The sequence below is a fragment of the Melospiza georgiana genome, chromosome 2, assembly GCF_028018845.1.
Source record: "Melospiza georgiana isolate bMelGeo1 chromosome 2, bMelGeo1.pri, whole genome shotgun sequence".
Classification (NCBI taxonomy): domain Eukaryota; kingdom Metazoa; phylum Chordata; class Aves; order Passeriformes; family Passerellidae; genus Melospiza; species Melospiza georgiana.
The window spans coordinates 116,116,143-116,136,760 of record NC_080431.1 but is presented as its reverse complement, the minus strand read 5'-3'; the positions used below and the strand labels follow the sequence as shown (position 1 = coordinate 116,136,760).

Genomic DNA, 20,618 nt, shown 5'->3' with positions numbered 1-20,618 from the left:
TGCAATCCTTCATGTTACTTTTAAAAAGAAAAATCAAAGAGGAAAAATAAAATCAACCACAAAGTGAATAAATATCCCAGGCCCCCATGGCTTCATTCATTCTTGTCCTCAGGAACATCGATTAGCAATGAGAGTATTGTCATCTGTTTGCCTGGTTAAAAGACAAAACAAAACAGAAAACAAAGGCTCAGGTTCTGTCTTAACAATCACTTGGATGCTTCCCAACAAAACAGTTTAGTTACCATGCAAGTCACTTTTTTTTTTTAAGTAGAACCACGTTTCAGAATGTGGTGCCTTAAAATTTATGAAAAAACTCTGAATATTTTACCTGCATATTTTTATAAATCCAGTCTGTAAACACAGTCATATTCCCATACACTCCAGGTTTGTTGGGAGTAGCACAGCCAGTGCCCCAGCTGGTGTCTCCAACCAGCCACCACACAGAGTGGTGCTGAGTCACCAGAGGGCCTCCACTGTCACCCTGCAGGGGACACAAACACCTTGTCAGGGACACAGCCACCAGGAAAAACACAATCCATTTCACCCAGGAACACAGCTTTGCTTTCAATATAAACCCACCTGCCATTTAGGGAGTCACTAAAACAAGATTGGTGGCAATTTTGGTGTTAAATGATGTCTGCTTCCAATGGGATGAAAATAATTTGCCCAGAGCCCTCTAAGCAAGATTGGCATTATTGGCTTTATTGTTCACAGCCACAACACTGTGATTTATATATAATAAAGATAATAATGCTGTGGTTATGAGGAGCATTTGATCATTTTCAAGTACCAGGTAACAAACCATCCTTGAAGCATTGAAAAGGAGCCTCACCCCCCTTGGGAATTTAGTGAGAACTCAGCACGGGCAGCCATTCAGATGATGAAACAAAAGCTCTCCTCTTTAAAGGGATGCACACCAAAAGAACCAGAAGCCCAAGCAGATGAAATGCCAATTTTTAATTTTGGGGGAGCACAGGATTTATTTTTAATAGGTAGGTAGGTAGGTAGGTAGGTAGGTAGGTAGGTAGGTAGGTAGGTAGGTAGGTAGGTAGATAAGAGGGAGAGAGAGGGAGAGAGGGAAAGAGAGAGAGAGAGAGAGAGAGAAAGAGAGATAGAAAAAGATAGAGAAAGATAAGATAGAAAGACAGAGAGAAAGATAGATAGAGAGAAAGACAGAGAGAATGATAGAGAGAATGACAGAGAGATAAAAAAACCTACTAGCAAGCCCACAAAAATAATCAGATCATTTCATCTTTTACACAATTATTAGCTATTAATTAGGGATAATTACCTGACAGGAATCAATTCCCCCTGCCAGGTCTCCAGCACAGATCATTGTAGGCAGAATCATGCCATTGTAGATATAAACAGCATTACACCTGGAACGTTCTATGAGGGGCACCGCAACGTAATTCAGTTTATTTGATGTTTTACCTGGAATTGGGATAGGCACAAACGTGCAAAGACAAAACCAGAATCAGCATCACATTACTCTGCTGTTACAAAAAATCCCAGCAGCCAAGATGAAATAAACTTCCCAGAAGCAGCAGGATGGAAATTTAAGACGTTAAGAAGTTTACAAGAGGTCAAGAGGACCTCCCACAGCATCTTTCTTATACCAAAAAACTCTTTTCCTCCCTTTCCTTTTTCCAGTCTTGCAAATTTACTTGCATTATTCTCTTTCAGCCTGAGGTGATGAAAAGGAGCAGCTCCTGCCCTTTCCCACATCCACAGGACCTGCTTGGCATGCAACAACCTTTGCTGCAGCAGGGGCACAGAATTATCTCCTGGGTGGGCATTTCTGGCCCCCAAAACTGATTTGAGGGTCCCTTTGCAGTCTGCTGAATGCAAAACTTGCTTTGAGACAGAATGCCCTGGGTAAATATTGGGGGCTGCAAAATGGTTTAAAAAATAGTGTACGAACAGATGTAATTCAAACTGCCCCATGAGCCCATGCAGCAATATTCTTAGGATGAAGAAGACTGGTTTATGTGAAAGATCAAAATATTCCAGGAGCACTTTTTACCTCCTTGGTACTCTGCTCCCCACCCTGATATCCAGCACTGCTGGTTGGGCTGGAACATCATTCCTGGATTGGGCAGACAAACTGGCTTCACATTTTCTGCAAAACAAACAGAAGATGGATGTTCAGACAGAACTCAAAATAAATTGAAATGGCCACCACTTACACATCATGCATTCCCTCTCTACTTTGCATTCCTTGCAGGCAGACAACGCAGGAAGCAGCAGAAAGTTTACCAGCTGCCTTTTCCCTGAGGGGTACCTGATCTTCACCTCAAATCTACCCCATCTCCACCTCAAATCCATCACCTCCACCTCAAATCTACCCCATCTCCACCTCAAAGTGAAGGACAAGCAGTTAGTGGTTCTACCTTAATTCATCAGGTTAAATAGAACAATTAACACCAGTGGGTCTGAGCTGTAGAAGATGGAGAAAAAATTCTGGAAACTACAGCTCTGCATTCTCTTTGCAAAACTCTGCTGAAAATAATCACAAGACAAGCAGGATTCAGTACTGATATATACAAGAAGTGTGCAGCACAAAAAGCTGGAGAACAGACAATCTCCCTGCTCTCAGCAGCAGAAAATCCCTTTCAGATCACTCCTGGTAGCCTTAAACTGATGCACTGAAACACAAAGGGCCTGTACACAAAAAGCATTTAAAGTTTAAATAATGGCTTGTTCTTTATTCTGTACTGATTGCTTACAAACAACCTACATCTGCTTTTATGAAAGAAACTTCTTGTAATTCTGAAGGGTTTTTTTACCATCATTTGACCTGAGTTGGGATTTAATCAGCAGCTCCAGCACTGCACCTGTAGCTTTCTGCACACACAGCAGTGGCTAAACTGAAGCACCACAGAGCATTCTGAGGCAAAAATATATTATTGAGATGAGCCCAAACCCCCTATCCCTGTCACAGATTTAAATAAATCCTGTATAGGAAATCAGAGGCTGTGCCCTCTGCCTCTAGGATCATTTTGTGTTCTTCCAATAAATGTCTACAAGGATTGCTTGATGAAATTCAGAAGTTTTAAAGGGTGTGCTCACTGCCACTGGACACCCACCAGTAAAACTCAGTGGTGTCTCCAGCTTCATAAGGGCAACATCATTGTCTTTGGAGTCTGTGTCATAATCTGGGTGGGAAATTATCAGTTGGACTTTGTATCCACTCCTGAAGAGCATCTCATCCTGATTGAGAATCCCAGCATAAACCCTCCAGCTGTGTGGGTCAGACAGTCGCCTGCAGAACAAAGAAAAGGTCTCAGGGTTTCCTTCTGTGGTGACAAGACAGGGATTAGAACCTTCAAAAAACTGTCTTCATGTAATCAAATGTTTGTGTGACCAAAAATGCACATGCATTTCACTACCATTTCTGAAGAAGTAGACAAACAAATTGCCAGACATGTAACTTGAGGAAAGCCTGGCTCTAGTTTCAAAAATATATTAAATAAAATCTTTGCAGTGGGTTGAGTATCACTGCCCATCCCCTTAATCACTCAGCACAACAAATTAAGTCTGAGACTGCAACACTGAAGCCTTTTGATTTCCATGACTGAGGGATCAGGCAGGTATTTCTGAAGTCTCACATGTCACTGGTATCAGCAGAAGCCAGAATTAGTAAAAACATGATCTAGTGAAAGAATTTCACTATCTTGAAAGCACCAGGGGGTTTTTTTTAGGCTGGTTTTGAGTTTTGGTGGGGTTTTTTTAAAGTCAAGCATGCTATTTAAGCAGACTCTTGTGCTCCAGCACAGTTTACAAAAGCTTAACAGAAAACTTGCTACAAGTGTTGAAACTCCCTCCATGAGAAGTGCCAAGGCAGTTGTGCCTGAAATTCACCCCAGCTCCAAAAAAAACCCAGATCAGGCTGAAAACCAGGTTTGTGCCAGCTGCAGCTTGGTTGCCATTCCCAAAGCTTTTGCACACTGCAGAGCTCAAATCCAGACAACAAAGGAGGGATAAGATCTCCAGGCAGAAATCAAACACTTGCATTCCTTTCTCAAGGTTAAGGACAAATATTCTTCCTTGCCTCAGCCTCAAACTGTGGTCCAGCCAACCAACCATTACAATGTTTTTCTTTTGGGGTTTTCCCTCCAACAGAAGGAGCCACCTTTTAAACAAATTTCTGCCCTTTCTGAGGGTACCACAGAACCCTAAACTCTCTTTTATAGGTGAAAAATGTACAAACCAACAGCTATTTTTCTTGTTGATGGCTACATAAAGTGCTCCTTGGATAGATATAAATCTGTATTTAATACTGACTTGGACTTTAGTACCCTGTGGCAAAAAGATACGAAGAAATAAATGGCACAGGCATCTTTAAATTGATCATATCTACAGCAGTGTGATATTTGAGAATTCGGAGGGGGGGAGTTCCCTTTGGGTGTTCTCACAGTGTAATTCAACATCTTCATGGAAACATTGTATGGCTGGCATTAAATTTGGTGCCTTGAGTTTACATCTTGAACTGGGTGGGTATCTGTGCTCAACATCACCCATTTCATTTTGTAAATAAGACAAAATATAAAATAAGGCTTCCTGTAGACAGCAGACAGATGAGCTGCAGCCACCCTCCTCCAGAACCAATCTTTCCTTAATACTTCAAATTTACAACACAGACAAAACACTGCCCCGAGCTCCTGCATGCCAGGCAGGGGGAGAAATTCAGTTTTAAGGGAAAAAGTGGGGAGAATTGAATAAATTTTTGCAATTTCAGCTTGAAGAAAGGCAAACAGGGTGAAGTTTAATAAATCCAAGTGCCGAGTCCTGCATTTTGGCCACAATAACTCCCTGCAATGCTATGGACTGGGGACAGTGTGGCTGGAGAAAGGGACCTGGGGGTACTGGACAGATGGATGACCATGAGCCAGCAGAGTGCCCTGGTGGCCAAGAAGGCCAATGGACCTGGCCTGGACCAGGAATGGAGCGGCCAGCAGGAGCAGGGAGGTCATTCTGTCCCTGTGCTCAGCACTGCTGAGGGCCAAACCCAGAGTGCTGTGCCCAGCCCTGGCCCCTCAGTTTGGGAAGGACCTTGGGACACTGAGCACATCCAGAGGGGCTGGGAACACAAACCCTGTGAGGAAGCCCTGAGGGAGCTGGGGGTGCTCAGCCTGGAGAAAAGGAGACTCAGGGCTGCCCCCATCACTCTGCACAGCTCCTGAAAGGTGCCTGTGCTCACCTGGGGCTGGGCTCTGTCTGCAGCAGCACTGACACACCCAGAGCACACAGCCTCGAGCTGCACCAAGGGAAATACAGGGTGGAGAGCAGGGAAAAGGTTTTTGCAGCAAGGGTGAGAAAGTTCTGGAATGGTGGAGTCCCCATGCCTGGGTGTGTTTAACAAAGCCTGGATGTGGCACTGGGGGCCAGGGTTCAGTTGAGCTGTTGGGGCTGGGTTGAACTCGATGGTCTTGAAGGTCTCTTCCAACCCAGTGATTCTGAGATTCTGGGAACCAGAGGGGGACTCACCCTTCCACGCAGTGTGCTGCTGTCACAAGCCAGTGTGGGGTGATGATGGAGCCCCCACAGACGTGGGTGCCCTGCACGTGCAGGCTGACCTGCCACGGCCACTGCCCCAGCACGGCGCCGCTGCCGCCCACGATCCTGTTCATGATGCTCGCGCTCTTGCTGGCCAGGCCACACTCTGAAAGGGCAGGCACACACAGAGCTCCATCAAAGAGGGGGCTGGGAGGTGGATTCTGCACCCCGGGCTCCCCTGGCAGAGAGAGGGGTGCACGCACCATGGTGGGCACAGCACAGCTCACACCCCTGCCCTGACACCAAATCCCAAGTCTGCCATTGCCCAAACCTCATTAAATTGCAAACCCCACCTGCCAACTGCTGCCCTTGGTTCACCTTAAACTCTTCCAACCTTTCAGGAGTCTCTGGCCATTCAGACACTGTTTTTGGGGTTTTGGTTTTGTTTTGTTCCTTTGTTTTGTTTTTGTTTGTTTGTTTGGGGCTTTTTTTTGTTTGGTTGGTTTGGGGCTTTTTTGGGTTGGGGTTTTTTTTGTTTTTTGTGGGTTGTTTTGTTTCTGTTTTTGTTTATTTGTTTGTTTGTGGTTTTTTGGTTTGGTCTGGGGGTTTTGGGGGATTTTTTTGTTTGTTGCTGTGCAACAAAACAGCCAACAGCCAGGAGAGTCCTCAGGACAGGAATCAAACCATCAAAAATGCACTGCCCACCCAATTGCTGAATCTTGGAGAGCAAACATGCCACAGACATCCCAACACAATGCTGGGGGATGGATATGGAGTTCCACCACAAGTCATTTAAAGGAACCAGTGGCAGCAAAGACAAAAGCAACTGGGGATCCACTGTATTCTTTGTCTCCTCTCTCCCACCCTGCTCCTAGAACTGCATTATTTGGGAACCAGAGTTAAATCATTTGCCCATGCAAAAGCAGCAGTAAATGCCTCAGGTCCAAAAGGTTTTGCCAGCCAGGGCATTTCAAAGCATGAAGAAGCAGAAGTTTGCAAAAGCCAGGGAGTTACCTATGCAGCGCAGGGAAACCACACTTTCTGAGGCACAGGAACCACTGCAGGAGAAATAAAAACACCAAACAGCATCTCAGGCACTCAGTGAAGGAAATGGAGAGCCAAGCCCACCCCCCAGCTGCTTTCTGCCCTTTTCAGATACATGCCCTGCCTTCAGCCCCATCTTCCTGCAGAGGGTTCCCTCCTTTCTTCACCATCTGGCCTCCAACATGTGATGGTGTTCACAAGGGTCCAAGGATGAGGGAAGAGACGAGGATCTGACTCCATGTTTCAGAAGGCTGATTTATTATTTTATGATATATATAACATTAAAACTATACTGAAAGAATAGAAGAAAGGATTTCATCAGAAGGTCAGCTAAGAATAGAATAGCAAGAATGATAACAAAGATTTGTGGCTCAGCTCTCTGTCCAAGCCAGCTGGGCTGTGATTGGCCATTAATTAGAAACAACCAACACGGGCCAATCACAGATGCACCTGTTGCATTCCACAGCAGCAGATAATCATTGTTTACATTTTGTTCCCGAGGCCTCTCAGCTTCTCAGGAGGAAAAATCCTAAGGGAAAGATTTTTCCTGAAAGATGTCTGTGACAGAAAGCATCATTTTTATTATCATTAAACCACTCTGAAGTGTCCAGTGTCAAAACCTGTAGACTGCTGTGCCTGCAAACTCCTTGCAGCTCCCTTGTTTAGTTCTTCTGCAAAAACTTCCTAAATCAGCTCCACTTTCTCTCTTCATCTTGCTTCTCAACAGGCTTACAAACCTTTTGTGCTCATGCCTGCAGTGTCCCACAGGACAGTTTTGGTGAATGCAAGGCATGGTGGTGTCGCAGACATCTTCTATGGAAAATCCTTTCTTTAGGATTTTTCCTCCTGAGAAGCTGACAGACCTCAGGAACAAAATGTAAACAATGATTCTCTGCTGCTGTGGAATGCAACAGGTGCATCTGTGATTGGCCCATGTTGGATGTTTGTAATTAATGGCCAATCACAGTGAGCTGGCTCAGACAGAGAGTTTGAGCCACAAACCTTTGTTATCATTCTGTTCTATTCTTAGCCAGCCTTCTGATGAGAACCTTTTCTTCTATTCTTTTAGTATAGTTTAATGTAATATATATCATAAAATAATAAATCAGCCTTCTGAAACATGGAGTCAGATCCCCCTCTCTTCCTTCAACATGAGACCCCTGTGAACACCACCACAGCTTCCCACAGTGAGGATCCATTCTTGCATGCTGTGTGTTCATGTGACTGAAAAAAAGGCTGTGCCAGCTGCTGTGAATGTGTGGCAGCTTGTAGCTCTTGTCACCATGCACAAACTCCTGCTGCTGGTCAGAGAGCCTTAGAAAAACACCTTTGACATGGCAGCCTTCTAGGCAGCACAGAGGATGGGACACTTTTTTCTTTCAGAAGGGGACAGGGAGGATGGAAAAAATGACAGCTGTGTTTTTAAAAAGAGGGAAGAACAGCTGCTGCAATCAGATTAAAAGCAAAGTTTCTTTCCCTCCAACAATCCCCACTGTGCTTGCATTGTGCTGCAGGCAGAACCTGCACCTCTTCCAGCATCTGGAGAGAGCCTGGATGAAAGGAGAGAGGATTTTATTAACCAAAGGTACCTGGTGTACAGCTTATTGTACAAGTCTATATTCCCAGCACTTGTGTTCAGCTTCATGTAGCTCTTAAAGCTGACGTCAGGTACCCCATGACTGTAGAAATATGTATCCCTAAAAAACAGAAAGGCCACCATGAAACCCAGCAGTGCTTTCAGTTTTCAAACAGGTCATAACAATGAGCTGTGCCAAGCCAGAGCTTCTGACATGACAGCACTAGAAATCTTTATTTTTGTTTATTATATTTATTTTTGTGGACGTGGCACCCTGGTGGTGCCGCCCAGCCACAGTCACTGGGTTAAAATATTTATATCATTTATTTATATCATTTATATAAATATATATTTTAAATATATATATTTAAAATAAATATATATTATAAATATAATATATTTTATATATAATATTTATATAATTTGTATCATATTTTTACCTGATAAGTATGCACCTCATGTAACAGGGCAAGATGAAGCGATGCCTTTGCCAGTACATTTTCACAGCAAGGTTTCAGACACATTAAAAATGGCAAGAGGGAAATTTTAACCTTCCTTTTTCTGAGCAGAGACTGACAGAGGTTGCACTTACACGCTGTAGCCCATGTCTTTGCACGCAATCTTCCCATAATCATCATTCCAGTCATCTTGGCAAACAGGATACCAGGATTTGCTGACAGGTGAATAAACTTGCAGGATAAAATTTGGTCCAAAAAGTCTAACTGCCAGAAAAGGAAGAAAGGGAAAAAAGACAAACAAAAGGAAACTAAGAACACCACATGCTATTATGACTGCTCTCTCTTCTTGAAGCAGTTACCCATAATATTCACTTCATGCATGAACTGATCTTAATTTAATGCTCCCTTCTACTCAGATTCTGAGTAAATAGCCAGTAGACAGAAATATGGCAATGACTTCTTTTCATGTAAGGCAATTTATAAGAACTACCAGTTTTAAAAAGTAAATGTACAAGATAGGGTTCATCCTTTCATTTCAGCTTTTATGCTAAAATTTCTCTGTTATATTCTATCACTGAGAAATATTGCAATAATGAATGAAAACGAAAATGAAAATTTCCTGATCTTTTCTTTATGCAACCATATATTTCTTAATATATTACATACTGTGTACAAATAAAATTATATATTGAAAAATAGATATTATCTTATTAATATCTTTATTATTAAGAGATTATATTATCTCTTAATACACCAAATTTCTCCAGAGAAGTGCTTTGTAAAGCAAGAATGTAACCAGAAGCAATTAGCTCTGACATTCCACGTCCCATTATGTATTTGCTTGCACAAGAATTTAATAAAAAATAGTTCAAGCAAAAGAACAGATTGAAACAGGCTTCTCCAAGAAGCCATTATTCAAGCAAATGGGGTGGAACAGCTGCCAGCAAATGCTAACCCTGCATGAGAATGTGCTGAATAAAAGTTTGCAGAGGGAATTTAAAGCACAGCTGGAGTTTCCAGTGTGGCGCTGGCATGACCCAAGATGCCAAACCTCTGGAATGGACAAATCAAGGTTCTTCCACCTTCGACCTTCAGCTCTAAAGCTTCCCTTGGCATCTTTTCAGTTCAAAGCAATGATTAGGCCAGGCTTTCTTAAACAAATGAGTTAGTTGAAGAACGAAGAGGAGAACGAGGAATACAAAATACATGGAAAAAGCCAAGCCTGACTGAAGACCACCAGGTTTGTTATCACCTGAAGCTTACTGAGAAGTCACCACTGACTGTTCCATCCACAGACAATGCTTGGGCCAGTTCTGCACAAACCCCACTCAAATTAAAAGGTGAGATTTAAAAAACTGACTCAACGTCAAGGCAGCTCAAACCCCTGAGCGTTTTATTTCAGCTTTTCAATCGGGCTGGAAACAAACTGAGTATCTATACATAACACACATCCTAAACCACTTTAAAGACAGACCTTAGGCTAAAACAGCCTTGCTGCAGCTTAGGCAAGCTCTGTACAGGGCAATCTGCCCCCAGGCTGCTGCAGTTGATGAAATTTTCCCCCAGCCCTTGGCTGCTGTCACTCACCACAGCGGGTCTCGTCCTCCCCGTTGGGGCAGTCGCTCACTCCATCACACCACTGGGAGGGGGACATGCACACCCCTGAGGAGCCACACTCAATCAGGGAGCTCAGACAGTTGTTCTCTACTGCAGGGAGACACAAACACAGCCACGAGGCTGCACATTGTCACTGTGATATTTTATCACAACTAAAAATCCTTCGCCAGAATTTTTCTACCTGAGAAGCCTCAGAAAAGAAATGTAAGAAATGATTATCTGATTGCTTGGAATGTGGTTTGGAGGTTGCTTACCAACAGGTGCATCTTTGATTGGTTCTGTGTGAATTGTTTTTAATTAATGACCAATCCCAATCCCAGCTGTGTTGGGACTCTGTCACAGGTTTTTATTATTCATTCCTTTCTAGCTCTCTGATGTATCCTTGCTCTTTCTTTAGTATAGTTTTAGGATATGATATGATATGATAATATAGTAAATCAGCCTTCTAAGAACTTGGAGTCAATTCTCATCTCTCACCTCATCCTGGGACCCACAACAATTGGTGACTACCCACATCAGCCCAGCTCTCAAAGAGTTTCCCACTTTGATGGAGCAAAACGTTGGAAGCAATTCTTAAACCCAGAGGTGGGAGGGACCCAGCCTGCCCCAGCAGAGATGGATTGCTCTGTCCTTTGCACAGATCAAGTCTCTGATGCAGCTGATTGGGTTTGGGCCACTGGCCTCCCCTGAATAATCAGGCACCATGAAGTTGTCAGAAAGGAATAAGCTTTGCACTGGCAAAGTGTTAACACATAGAAAAGGCACATAACTGAGTGCCTCAATTATGTACTTTTGCTCTTGTTTAAAACAAGATTACACTCACCCTGCTTAAATCAAAATGAGTCAAAAAAATTCCCCTAAGAACACAAAGTGTCATCCTCATAGCTCTAAATGAACTCCCTTAAAGTCATAGAGTAGTTTGGAAGGGGTCTTTAAACATCATTTTAGTCCAACCCCAATGCAATGAGCAGGGACACCTTCCACTGGATCTCTCCTTCTCTTCTCCTGAGCAGAATGGAAAGGAGGGGCTCCTAAAACCACCAGATTTTTAGTTTCCTGCTTTTTTAGCAAAACAGCTTTCATTGAAAGGCAAACTTCACCTGAGCTGAACAGAATTGGTCCAGCCCTGCTTCAGAGCTCAGCCACCCCAGCTGGGGATGATTTCCAAAGCCAACATCCATAGTACAACTTAGAGTGCTGAGACAGGCTGGGCTCATGCAATGTTTACACAAAAGCCCCCCGGAGACAAATAAATGGATGTGACTTCTGCTCCAAGAGAGATTCCATTTTAGCAAAGCAAAACACATCTTGACCATTTACACTCCTGCAGTTAAGGTTTGCACACTTATTACAATCCCCTCCCTTCACCTGAAATCAAGTGAAGCTCAAATTTGAAAAGTAGCAGCAGCATTAAAAAGAAAGAAAAAAAAAAAAACAAAACAAAAAACAAACCTCAACCCACAAACAAAACTAAGCCATTAAGAAGCAACATTAGTTCATCTCTTAGGAGAAAAGGAACAAAGGCTTTTCTGTTCTTATATCAGAATAAAGCATAAAATGAGAATGGATATATCTAACTTGAAAAGTTTAATACATCTTTTCTTAAAAAAAAAAGGAAAACAAAATAACTTACCAAAATACCAGATGAAGAAAGCAGCAATTGCACAACAAATGACTATTAATATAGATAATATTATTATTATGGTTTTCCTTAGACCTGAAGTGAAAGCAAGGAGGAAAAGAGAAATTAGATTCACAAATAAAGTTATTTCCACCCACCAGCAAGTTCCACCCACCAGCACTATTTATTCGACATTAAAATCAGTCGGTTTTAGCCTGACTTTTCCCCATTCCACCATCTTTCCTCCCAAAGCCCCCAGCTTCACCAGCACCCCAGCCAGCTGTCACTTCTTCACAACAGGAAGAAAGGCATGAAGGAAGTGGCTCCTTCAATGCACAACGGGGAAGGGAAAGTCCCTTTCCTTTGTTATCTAACTTCAACAAATCTCAGGTCCAAAACTGTGGCAGTACCAGCTGTGGGTTTCTCTGGGTCTGGATTGAGGGCACTTGAGATGGTGTTTCATGTTCACACTCAGGTGTTTATTATTTCTTATCAGAAAAACAGTCTCACTGCTGTGAGTTCTGCAGCTTTTCATTAGAAGGCACAAATTGGCCAACAATCTCTTGGTACAAGGTCTTTTAAGACTAAACTATCCAATGAAGAACTGACACCTGGATTATTTCCCCTTTTACCCCAATAACTGATCCCACAGAGCTGCAATGGGGACTTTTCTGCCCAATTACAAAATGCCACCCAAACCCACAGAGAAGAAGGAAGAAGAAGCATGAAGAAGAAACCCAGGACAACACCCTGTGCCCTCCATCTTGCTTCCATCCACAACATACTAAAAACCCCAAAACCTCAATTTCTCTACACTGCTCTCTATAATCTATTTCACACTTTTGTGGATTCCAGTCTATCTTGAAGTTTAGGAAACTTTCTCCATGAATGAAGGTCAGAGTCAGTGCTCCCCTGGGGGTCAGGGCACCCCAAAGCAGACACAGAAATATTCCCAGTGCCCTGGGCTTCCACAGCACCTAACAAGTTCACTGCTCATCAGAAACCTATTTCACACTTCTGTGGATTCTAGGAAAACTAGAATCTAGAAATTCTAGAATCTAGAATCTAGTTTCCTGGACTAGAATTATAGAAAACTAGAATTCTAGTCTAGGAAACTTTCTCCATGAATGAGGATCAGAGTCAGTGCTGCCCTGGGGGTCAGGGCACCCCAGAGCAGACAGAGAAATATTCCCGGTGGGTTTTCACACAAAACCAGGAGAAACCCCCCCAACACTTACTGGCTGCACAGGTTCTCCTGGGTGGGGGCGCCGCTGGCCTGGTGGACTGGTGGGTGGCAACCCTTGGGATGTAGCTTGGCACGGAGGGAGGGTTTGTGGAGAAGAGCTGTGGGTAGGGGTGAGCACCTGCTGCCGGCCTGGCAGCGTAGGGGGGCTCTGGCTGGAAGCCCCTGTTCTCGTAGTATGGCGGTGGTGGGCCCTGAGGGTGGTGTGGGGACGGAGGGAACAGCAGAGAGTGAGAAACAAGGACAAAAAACCTCCCAGTGCCACTCTGTAAAATACACCCCACACACACAGAGCACTTACTGGGGACTCCAGTGTACACAGACACAGAGATTCACAGGACATGGCCAAAACCTCACGGTTTGAATAATAAAAATAGCACAGAGTGAGGCTGGGAATCCTCTGACAAGATCAGTTTCCTGCTCTTGCTTTCCATAGCAGCCCAGCCTAAGAAGGATTCTTGAGCCCAGCCCTCCCAAGCTGTTTGCACAATTGCTTGCCCTGGGACGTCTGACAGGGTAGAAATAACCAGCAGGGACAGCTGTGGGCTGCACCAGCACAGAAAGAAATGCTGACAAGTAACAGCCTTTGTGCAGGTCCAGGATAAATGCTTACAGCCCCATTCCGTGCTGTGACAGCACCAGGTACACCTAAGCTATTTCTGACACACACTGGCCTGCAACAGGAATATTTATCCTGGAATATTTATTCCAGGAATATTTATTCCAGAAATATTTATCCTGCAAGAGCTTTAAGAACTAGTCAGAAGCCATTCTAACCTACCCCACTATAACAAGGTTAAAAAAAAATCAAAAGTATGCGCTCAAAAGCATAAATCTCCCCTGAAAGTATCTTGAAATGTTGGTTAATTCGAGGCTCTTACACCTGCCTCACAGCATCTTTTCCCCCTTTTGGCCAAAAAGGAAACACATCAAATAGTCCATGTTTTAAAAGACTTGTTAATCAGGACATCGCTCAATGGGCTGTTATGTGTAAAGAAATAAAACCAAATTAAAAAAAAAAAATGAGAAAGGAATATTGTGAATATTTTTGTTTACTTACTAGAGTAGAGGTCATTTTTCCTTTGTCAACAGTACAGAAACAATTCAAGTGTTGGGGAGTAAAGTGTGAACCTATACAAACAAACAAAAAAGAAAACAATCACAACTGGAGGCTTTGTCCAGCTTTCTTGTCAGTTTTCCCTTTGGAAAGAGTCCAGATTTGCAGAGAGGGGGAAATAAAACAAATTTTAAAAAAACCAAACCCAAACCAAGCGGAAGTATTTGAAGAGAGGGTACAAATCAAGGTGCAGCATGAAATCAGATCTCAGCAGCCTCTCAATACAAGCCTGAGGATTATACAGTGGCAACTATTCATTAGCATGAGGGCAGCACAGACTGAGAAGGTCAAGTCAGTGCTCACTCTGGCTGGCAGAACCACAGTCAGAGAATCTCCTGGCAGGGACCCACACGGCGTCAGTGCCATGGCCAGGCCCTCTCTCAACACTTACTCAAGTGTCTCTCTGAGGTTTATGACACAGAAACCAGCACAGCATCAGCAAATACAAATTCAACCAGTTCACGATACCTGCAGCCCCCACAGGCCACAGTTTTTTCGCTTTTTTGTGTTCTAAAGAGTTGTTTTCTTGGCTGTGTGTTGTAACCACTGAACCAAAAACAGGGAGAGAAGCACTGCAGGGGAACCGTGCCACAGCAATACTGAAGGTTTTGCAAATCTTCAGTAAAGAGAGGTTCTGCACTGCATGTTTCAAGCATCCAGAAGTTTATTTTAAAGTTAAACGTTAACGTGGAGCAAAACCACTGATTGCCACAGACACAAGAAATAGCAAAATGTTTGCCACAGACACTAGAAATACAAAAATGTTTGCTGGTACAGATCTAAAATAGGCAGTTATACACCTCCACAAGAAATCATTCTAATAAATGCTGCTGTCTGCTGAGTCCTCTCATGTTGCTCTACAAGAAAAAAAAGCCTAAAAAGTGCCTTAGTCCTGCACTGAGAAATACCTGTCTCTACCTTGCAAGGAAAACCCTGCACATTGAAGCTGTGTAAAAGCACAACATAATTCAGCCCAAAGTAACAGGTTATCCTTTAAAACCTCTGTCAAGGCATCATCTCACCCAAAACTGAACTGCAAATGTCACTGAAGCAGATTTCAGCAGCTGCTCAGCCCCTCAAGCATGCCAATCCTTTGTGACACTTCAGGAAGGCTGATGCTGGTATTTGCTTATCAGCAAACATGTAAATAATGCACCATTGCACTTATTTGTGTGGCAGACAGGTGAGCCTTACTCATACTCACTGAAAGTCCATCAGATTGGTGACTAAGGCTCCAGGACTTCTGCTTTGCTTTATGTCCCATCCATGCTTGCCCAGCTCTTCACAGCAGTGGGGAAGTGCAGCTCTGCCAAGACTTGGGGACAAACAAATCACAGGAGGCTGTTTCTGTTCCTTGTTCTCTGAAAAGGAGAAGGAATAAAAGGGTTAGGAGGTTTAGTGATACCAGAGAGAAGTGGTGATTCGAGATAAGCCAACAGGTACTATGACCAAAAAAAAAATCCCAAATTTTTTCACATTACCATTTGAAAGGCTTTGCAAATTAACAGAGAAGAGTGTTCCTCACTCTTTTTGGGGAGTTTCTGGGAGTGGTTTTGGTTTGGTTTTATTGGTTTTCAAATGAACTGAGGAAAAAAATGGCTGTCTTACTTAGCTGGTGTTCCACCACCACTCCCAATTTAGTTCTTGTTAGTCTATTTCCTATCCAGCTTCTGATTAATAACACTTTACCTGTTATAAAATACAGGAACTCATAGGTACCTGTATTTTATGGTATTATATATATATAGTTATACTATATTATATATCATTATATTCTATTATATTATATATCATTATATTCTATTATATTCTACTATATTCTATTATATCTAATTATATTCTATTCTATATTATATTATATATTATTTATATATTATATTATATATTATATTATTTATATATCATATTACATCATATTGTATTGTATTGTATTATATTATATTATATTATATTATATTATATTATATTATATTATATTATATTATATTATATTATATTATATTATATTATATTATATTATATTATATTATATTATATTATATTACATTATATTACATTATATTACATTATATTAGCCAGTGTTTTAAAACTACAGGAAACCAAAATCACTGAACTCCTGTTAGCTTTGCAAATGTTTCAGGCAAAAAATCAATCTGCAGCATCCAATAATGACATAATCTGGTTTTCCTAAGCACACATCACTCCCACACTTCAAAATGTTTTACAAACACATCAAGGGAACTGCAGCAGCTTCTCAGATAAGGAAGCTGGGTCATGGAGAAGCAAAGTGACCATCAAACACTCCCCAACAACTGGAGAGCTACAAGGGACTGTTCTGCCTTATCTAGTCCAATATTTGGCCCCTAACTCACCTCACACATCAGATGAATTTAAATAGACCATTTGAAAGTGTCCTAAACCCACTCAGTGCAGAAGAGTTCAGTGGGAAGGTACAGATGTCCTTCCCTCTCACTGCCCTCATTCCTCCTGAGGTCTGCTCAGCTATTACAACACTTTACTGGGTGCTTCTGAAAAAACAAACTTCAGGAGTCCTTTAAATAGAGGTGGAGGTCCCAGGAAGGGAACTGGGATGGAGTTCCCCATCAGAGCTTCAAGGTGTCACAGGGTACCAGAGGCTTGAGGGTTGGCTTGCTATCACCTTCCAGCACCAAATAATGAAAGGGACCCATCAGTCCTGCCCCTAAATTTCAAAAACTCCAGTATGGATGGAGCAGAACCAGCATTTACACCTCCAGCAACACAGAAGGTCCAAAACTGAGTGGGTTTTTCTTCCATAAAAGAAATACTTTCAAAGTACAGGAAAAAAGCCACTGTTTCTAATGACAGAAGTGACAAAGAGTAAAAAGCCACCACTGACACAGATCACTGATGAATAAAGCAAAATGTGTTGCCTTAGCTGGCAGCTGCTATTTGAAGTATCCAAGATTTTAACATATGCCTTAGGAGTGTTAATTTTCTGCTATCTTAATCATGGGTCATTAAGATTAAAGGAATGCATCACTATTTCCAGTAAATTTGTCAAAAATTAAACCAAAAAAGGAACACAGCCAAACAACAATACAAAAAAAAAATAATAGATTAATTCAAACCAAATTCAATCCAATAGCTTTTTTGGATTTTTTAATTAGTTTTTCTACAGATTTCTGCAAATCAGGTCTTTAAGTAAAAGTTGCAGCACAGTTGGTCTGTACTTCATTTACAACATCCTGTTTAATCAAAAATGGACCGTCCAGAGTCTCAGCCCTGCAGAGGCTTGTCCTCCTCCCTGCCACAGTGACAGTCCCTCTGTGCCCTGCAGAGTTGTGCTGCTCAGCTGCTCCTCACCACCATGTGCTCCTAAACCCCTCACTGAATTTTGGTGAATTTGGGGCAAAAACGAGACCCTGATTTTGCCTCATTTACAGCAGCATCAGCTCACACCTCCTGTGCCTTTTGCTGGCCAGGAGCCAACATCCCAAAAAGGCGACAGACAGAATGAAAGGCAAAGAAACCCTAAAAGTCTAAGCAGGATTTTGTAATGACACCAGACCTGCTGCCTTTTAGCCTGGCTCTCCATGCAAGGAATAACAGCCCTTCCTCAGCACACACCAAGCCATAAATGTTTATTGGTTTCCAAAGCTTTTTACACAGAGTTCCCCATAGGCTGTTTCCATGCCCAAGTCAATAGGATGGAATAACTACCTCCAGATATCCTAATTCAACACTGGGAATTCAACTGGCCAAAGAAGGCAGAGTTACACTAGCAACAGCTTGCTTCCTGCATTTACAAACTTACATATTGCTCCAATAGGTGTTTCAGGCTATTTCCTGAAACAGAAACAACATCAGCTGTTTGCTGAGCCCTGTGGTGGTTATCAGCAATTGAAAAAGAAACCCCAGAACAATAAAAAATAACCACTGAACTAGTTCTTCACAGTTAGACCTAGATAAAAGCAGCCACGTGTAAATAGAGATGGAGGAGGACAGAAGAGCCAAAGCCCAAATGAATGAAGTCAAGTTCATCCTCTAAAAGGAGGAAGCATAAAAGCATCCTAAACATTCTACATGAACCTGACACACTGCAACCAAAATTCCATCCAAATAATTCTCTGTATCCAGCAAACCAACAGAACTCACTGAGATAGCAAAGGAGTCATTTCAGTGCAAAGCTCAACCTTAAAGAAGGGCAAGCCAACACATTATGGCATTGATGATGCCAGAAAGGAAATATTACTTGCTTTTTTTATTTATTTCCAACCATTTTATGACCACCTAGAACTTTCAACAACATAAATGTGAACAATATATATAATCATGATATGATGCTGTGGAGAAAAGGTTAGTGGGGCAACAAAATTTAAAACAAAAATTAAAAAGAGGGCAAACAAGCAAAGAGGTGATTTCAGATTCATTTTTATGAACTTTTCACAGGACAGTTGTCACCTGGACAGGAGGAAAGAAACATGGTGAAGATTGCTGTTTAACAGTCAGTACTAAAAATTATGATGACTTGCACATGAAGTATAGAAAGGTTTAAAAAATCCAGTTATGAATGAAGAAGGAAAGGAGATAAGATTTTTTATCCCATTTCATTAACAAGATTTCCTAGACACTTCTTCAAGAAGTGGCACTGAGTATTTTTATTGTGATGATTTTAAGAAGTGATTTTAATTCATTCCATTTATCCTTTGGCAGGGATCAAAGACAAATTGACTGAATGTCTCAAAGTCACCAAAATCAGGGTCCTGCAGTGTCCTGGCCTTTCAACAAACCTTCTCAACTGAGGTGAGCTCTATTCAGCGTGCCTGTGCAGTAACATCACAAGTATTTCAGAGAACTCTGTGAGACTGTGCAAATATTTACCTGAAAGGTTGCCACAAATAAAACCTCGTCCTTCTCACAGTTCCTAAGAAATAGTTTTGAAGCTATTCCAGATTAGCTCCTAAAAAGCCATTATAATGTACAACTACTTATCAAGAGGTGTTAAAAAGCAGTGCCTCTTGATAAGCACTATCAGCAGCGGCTCACTGAAGTCCACAGGAATATTCCCCAGGCCAGGAAATCAAGATTAATTCTACTTCCACGTGCTAAAAAAAAAAGGGGCATTAAAAATCTCTGAGGGTAGCAGACACATTTTAAAAAGTTGTAGGATGCCATACTCACAGTACATATAATTTTCTTGTTATTATTATTATCATCATCTGTCTGAAAACAGATATTTACTTCAAACTCAGTGTGCCACGAGTACGTAACGTGCTTTGTTAGGAGCAGTGGGGTGAGGAAGGAGGCTGAAATGCTCTGTCCCTTTTTCTCATTTCACTGAGAACCCTAACCCTATGAAACCAGCCATTTCTGAACCAGAAAGGACCAAGGGCCCAGGAGAACCAGAGGCTCTGGCATGGTAGGAGATGGACCCATTGCTCAGGCAGCAGCTACAAACCACTGCCAGATCACAGGAGGAGTTGGAGGATGCAGCATCAGCCAGCTTGGCCTTTGGATTCTTACTTCCCCTACACGACACCCCAGGTTCTGCCCTTGCCCTTCTTCCAAGGCATAAGCAAATAACTTTCTGGCAGAAGCATGCTTGCTAATCATTTTCATATTTGATTATTACCCTCTGGCTAAATTCAAGTGTCTGTCTACGTCACTGACAGTCACTTGCAAGGAAATAAACCTCTCAGGAGCACTTGTTCACCATATTTGAGCTGCAAATAATGTGATGTGAATAAGGCAGCGCTAGGTACCCACACTGCAGGAAAATAAAACCCAGCAATGTTAACAAACCAGATTTATTTAGATACCTGTCCAGGTCAGCGATTTTTAACCCGTGACCTACAGGTCCCGAGGAGCTGCAAACCACTTCTAAGAGGTCTGTGGCAGATAAGAGTGAAAAGCAAATCTTGCTGGCAGGAGGTTTGAATTCACTCCACGGGGAGGCTCCTGTTGCCAGAAAGGGTTTCAGGATGCAACATCAAAGCCTGGGGGAAGCACTGCTGCAGGCACAGGCACTGGAGCTGCTCAGTGAGGACCAGCCCTGGACTGGCACAGGAGGAAAAGCCCAGATTTTCAGGACTGGCAACTCCAAGGCAAATATTTTGTCCAGCATCCCACAATAATGTGTTGCTCTGTTTTTCCATCAACATCGAGGAATGTAGTTCCAACTTATTTCCAATTTCACGCTAGGCTACCGTGATAGATTTGCTCTAGTTTGACTGTCCTATGAGCCAGAATAAATTTTAACAGTTAAAGAATGAAAGGAAGAAAGGCAAAAAGGCACATGAAGTCCTGCTTTGACATCAGCATTTATCTTAGCCACCTGTCTTTTGGCTTTACATCTACACTGCAGGTAAAAGCCACAACTTGCCATTTTCCCAGTTCACTGATTTATGCCACACACAGCATTTCCCCACCCAGTATTTACCTAGATGATGCAAATATTCCAA

The 20,618-nt window shown here is 42.3% G+C and overlaps 1 protein-coding gene across 1 annotated transcript; it reads right to left on the bottom strand.

Moving 5' to 3' along the window:
* Nucleotides 1-88: 88 nt before the first annotated feature.
* Nucleotides 89-14,133, bottom strand: TMPRSS2 (transmembrane serine protease 2). The gene is made up of 13 exons (XM_058018341.1): nt 14,119-14,133; nt 13,054-13,252; nt 11,828-11,911; nt 10,165-10,284; nt 8,712-8,841; nt 8,133-8,240; nt 6,514-6,557; nt 5,491-5,665; nt 3,090-3,265; nt 2,027-2,122; nt 1,292-1,434; nt 329-481; nt 89-151 (listed from the first exon to the last, which is right to left on the bottom strand). The coding sequence occupies exons 1-13, from the start codon at nt 14,131-14,133 to the stop codon at nt 140-142; spliced, it is 1,455 nt and encodes a 484-aa protein (XP_057874324.1). The 3' UTR covers nt 89-139.
* Between the last annotated feature and the right edge of the window lie 6,485 nt (nt 14,134-20,618).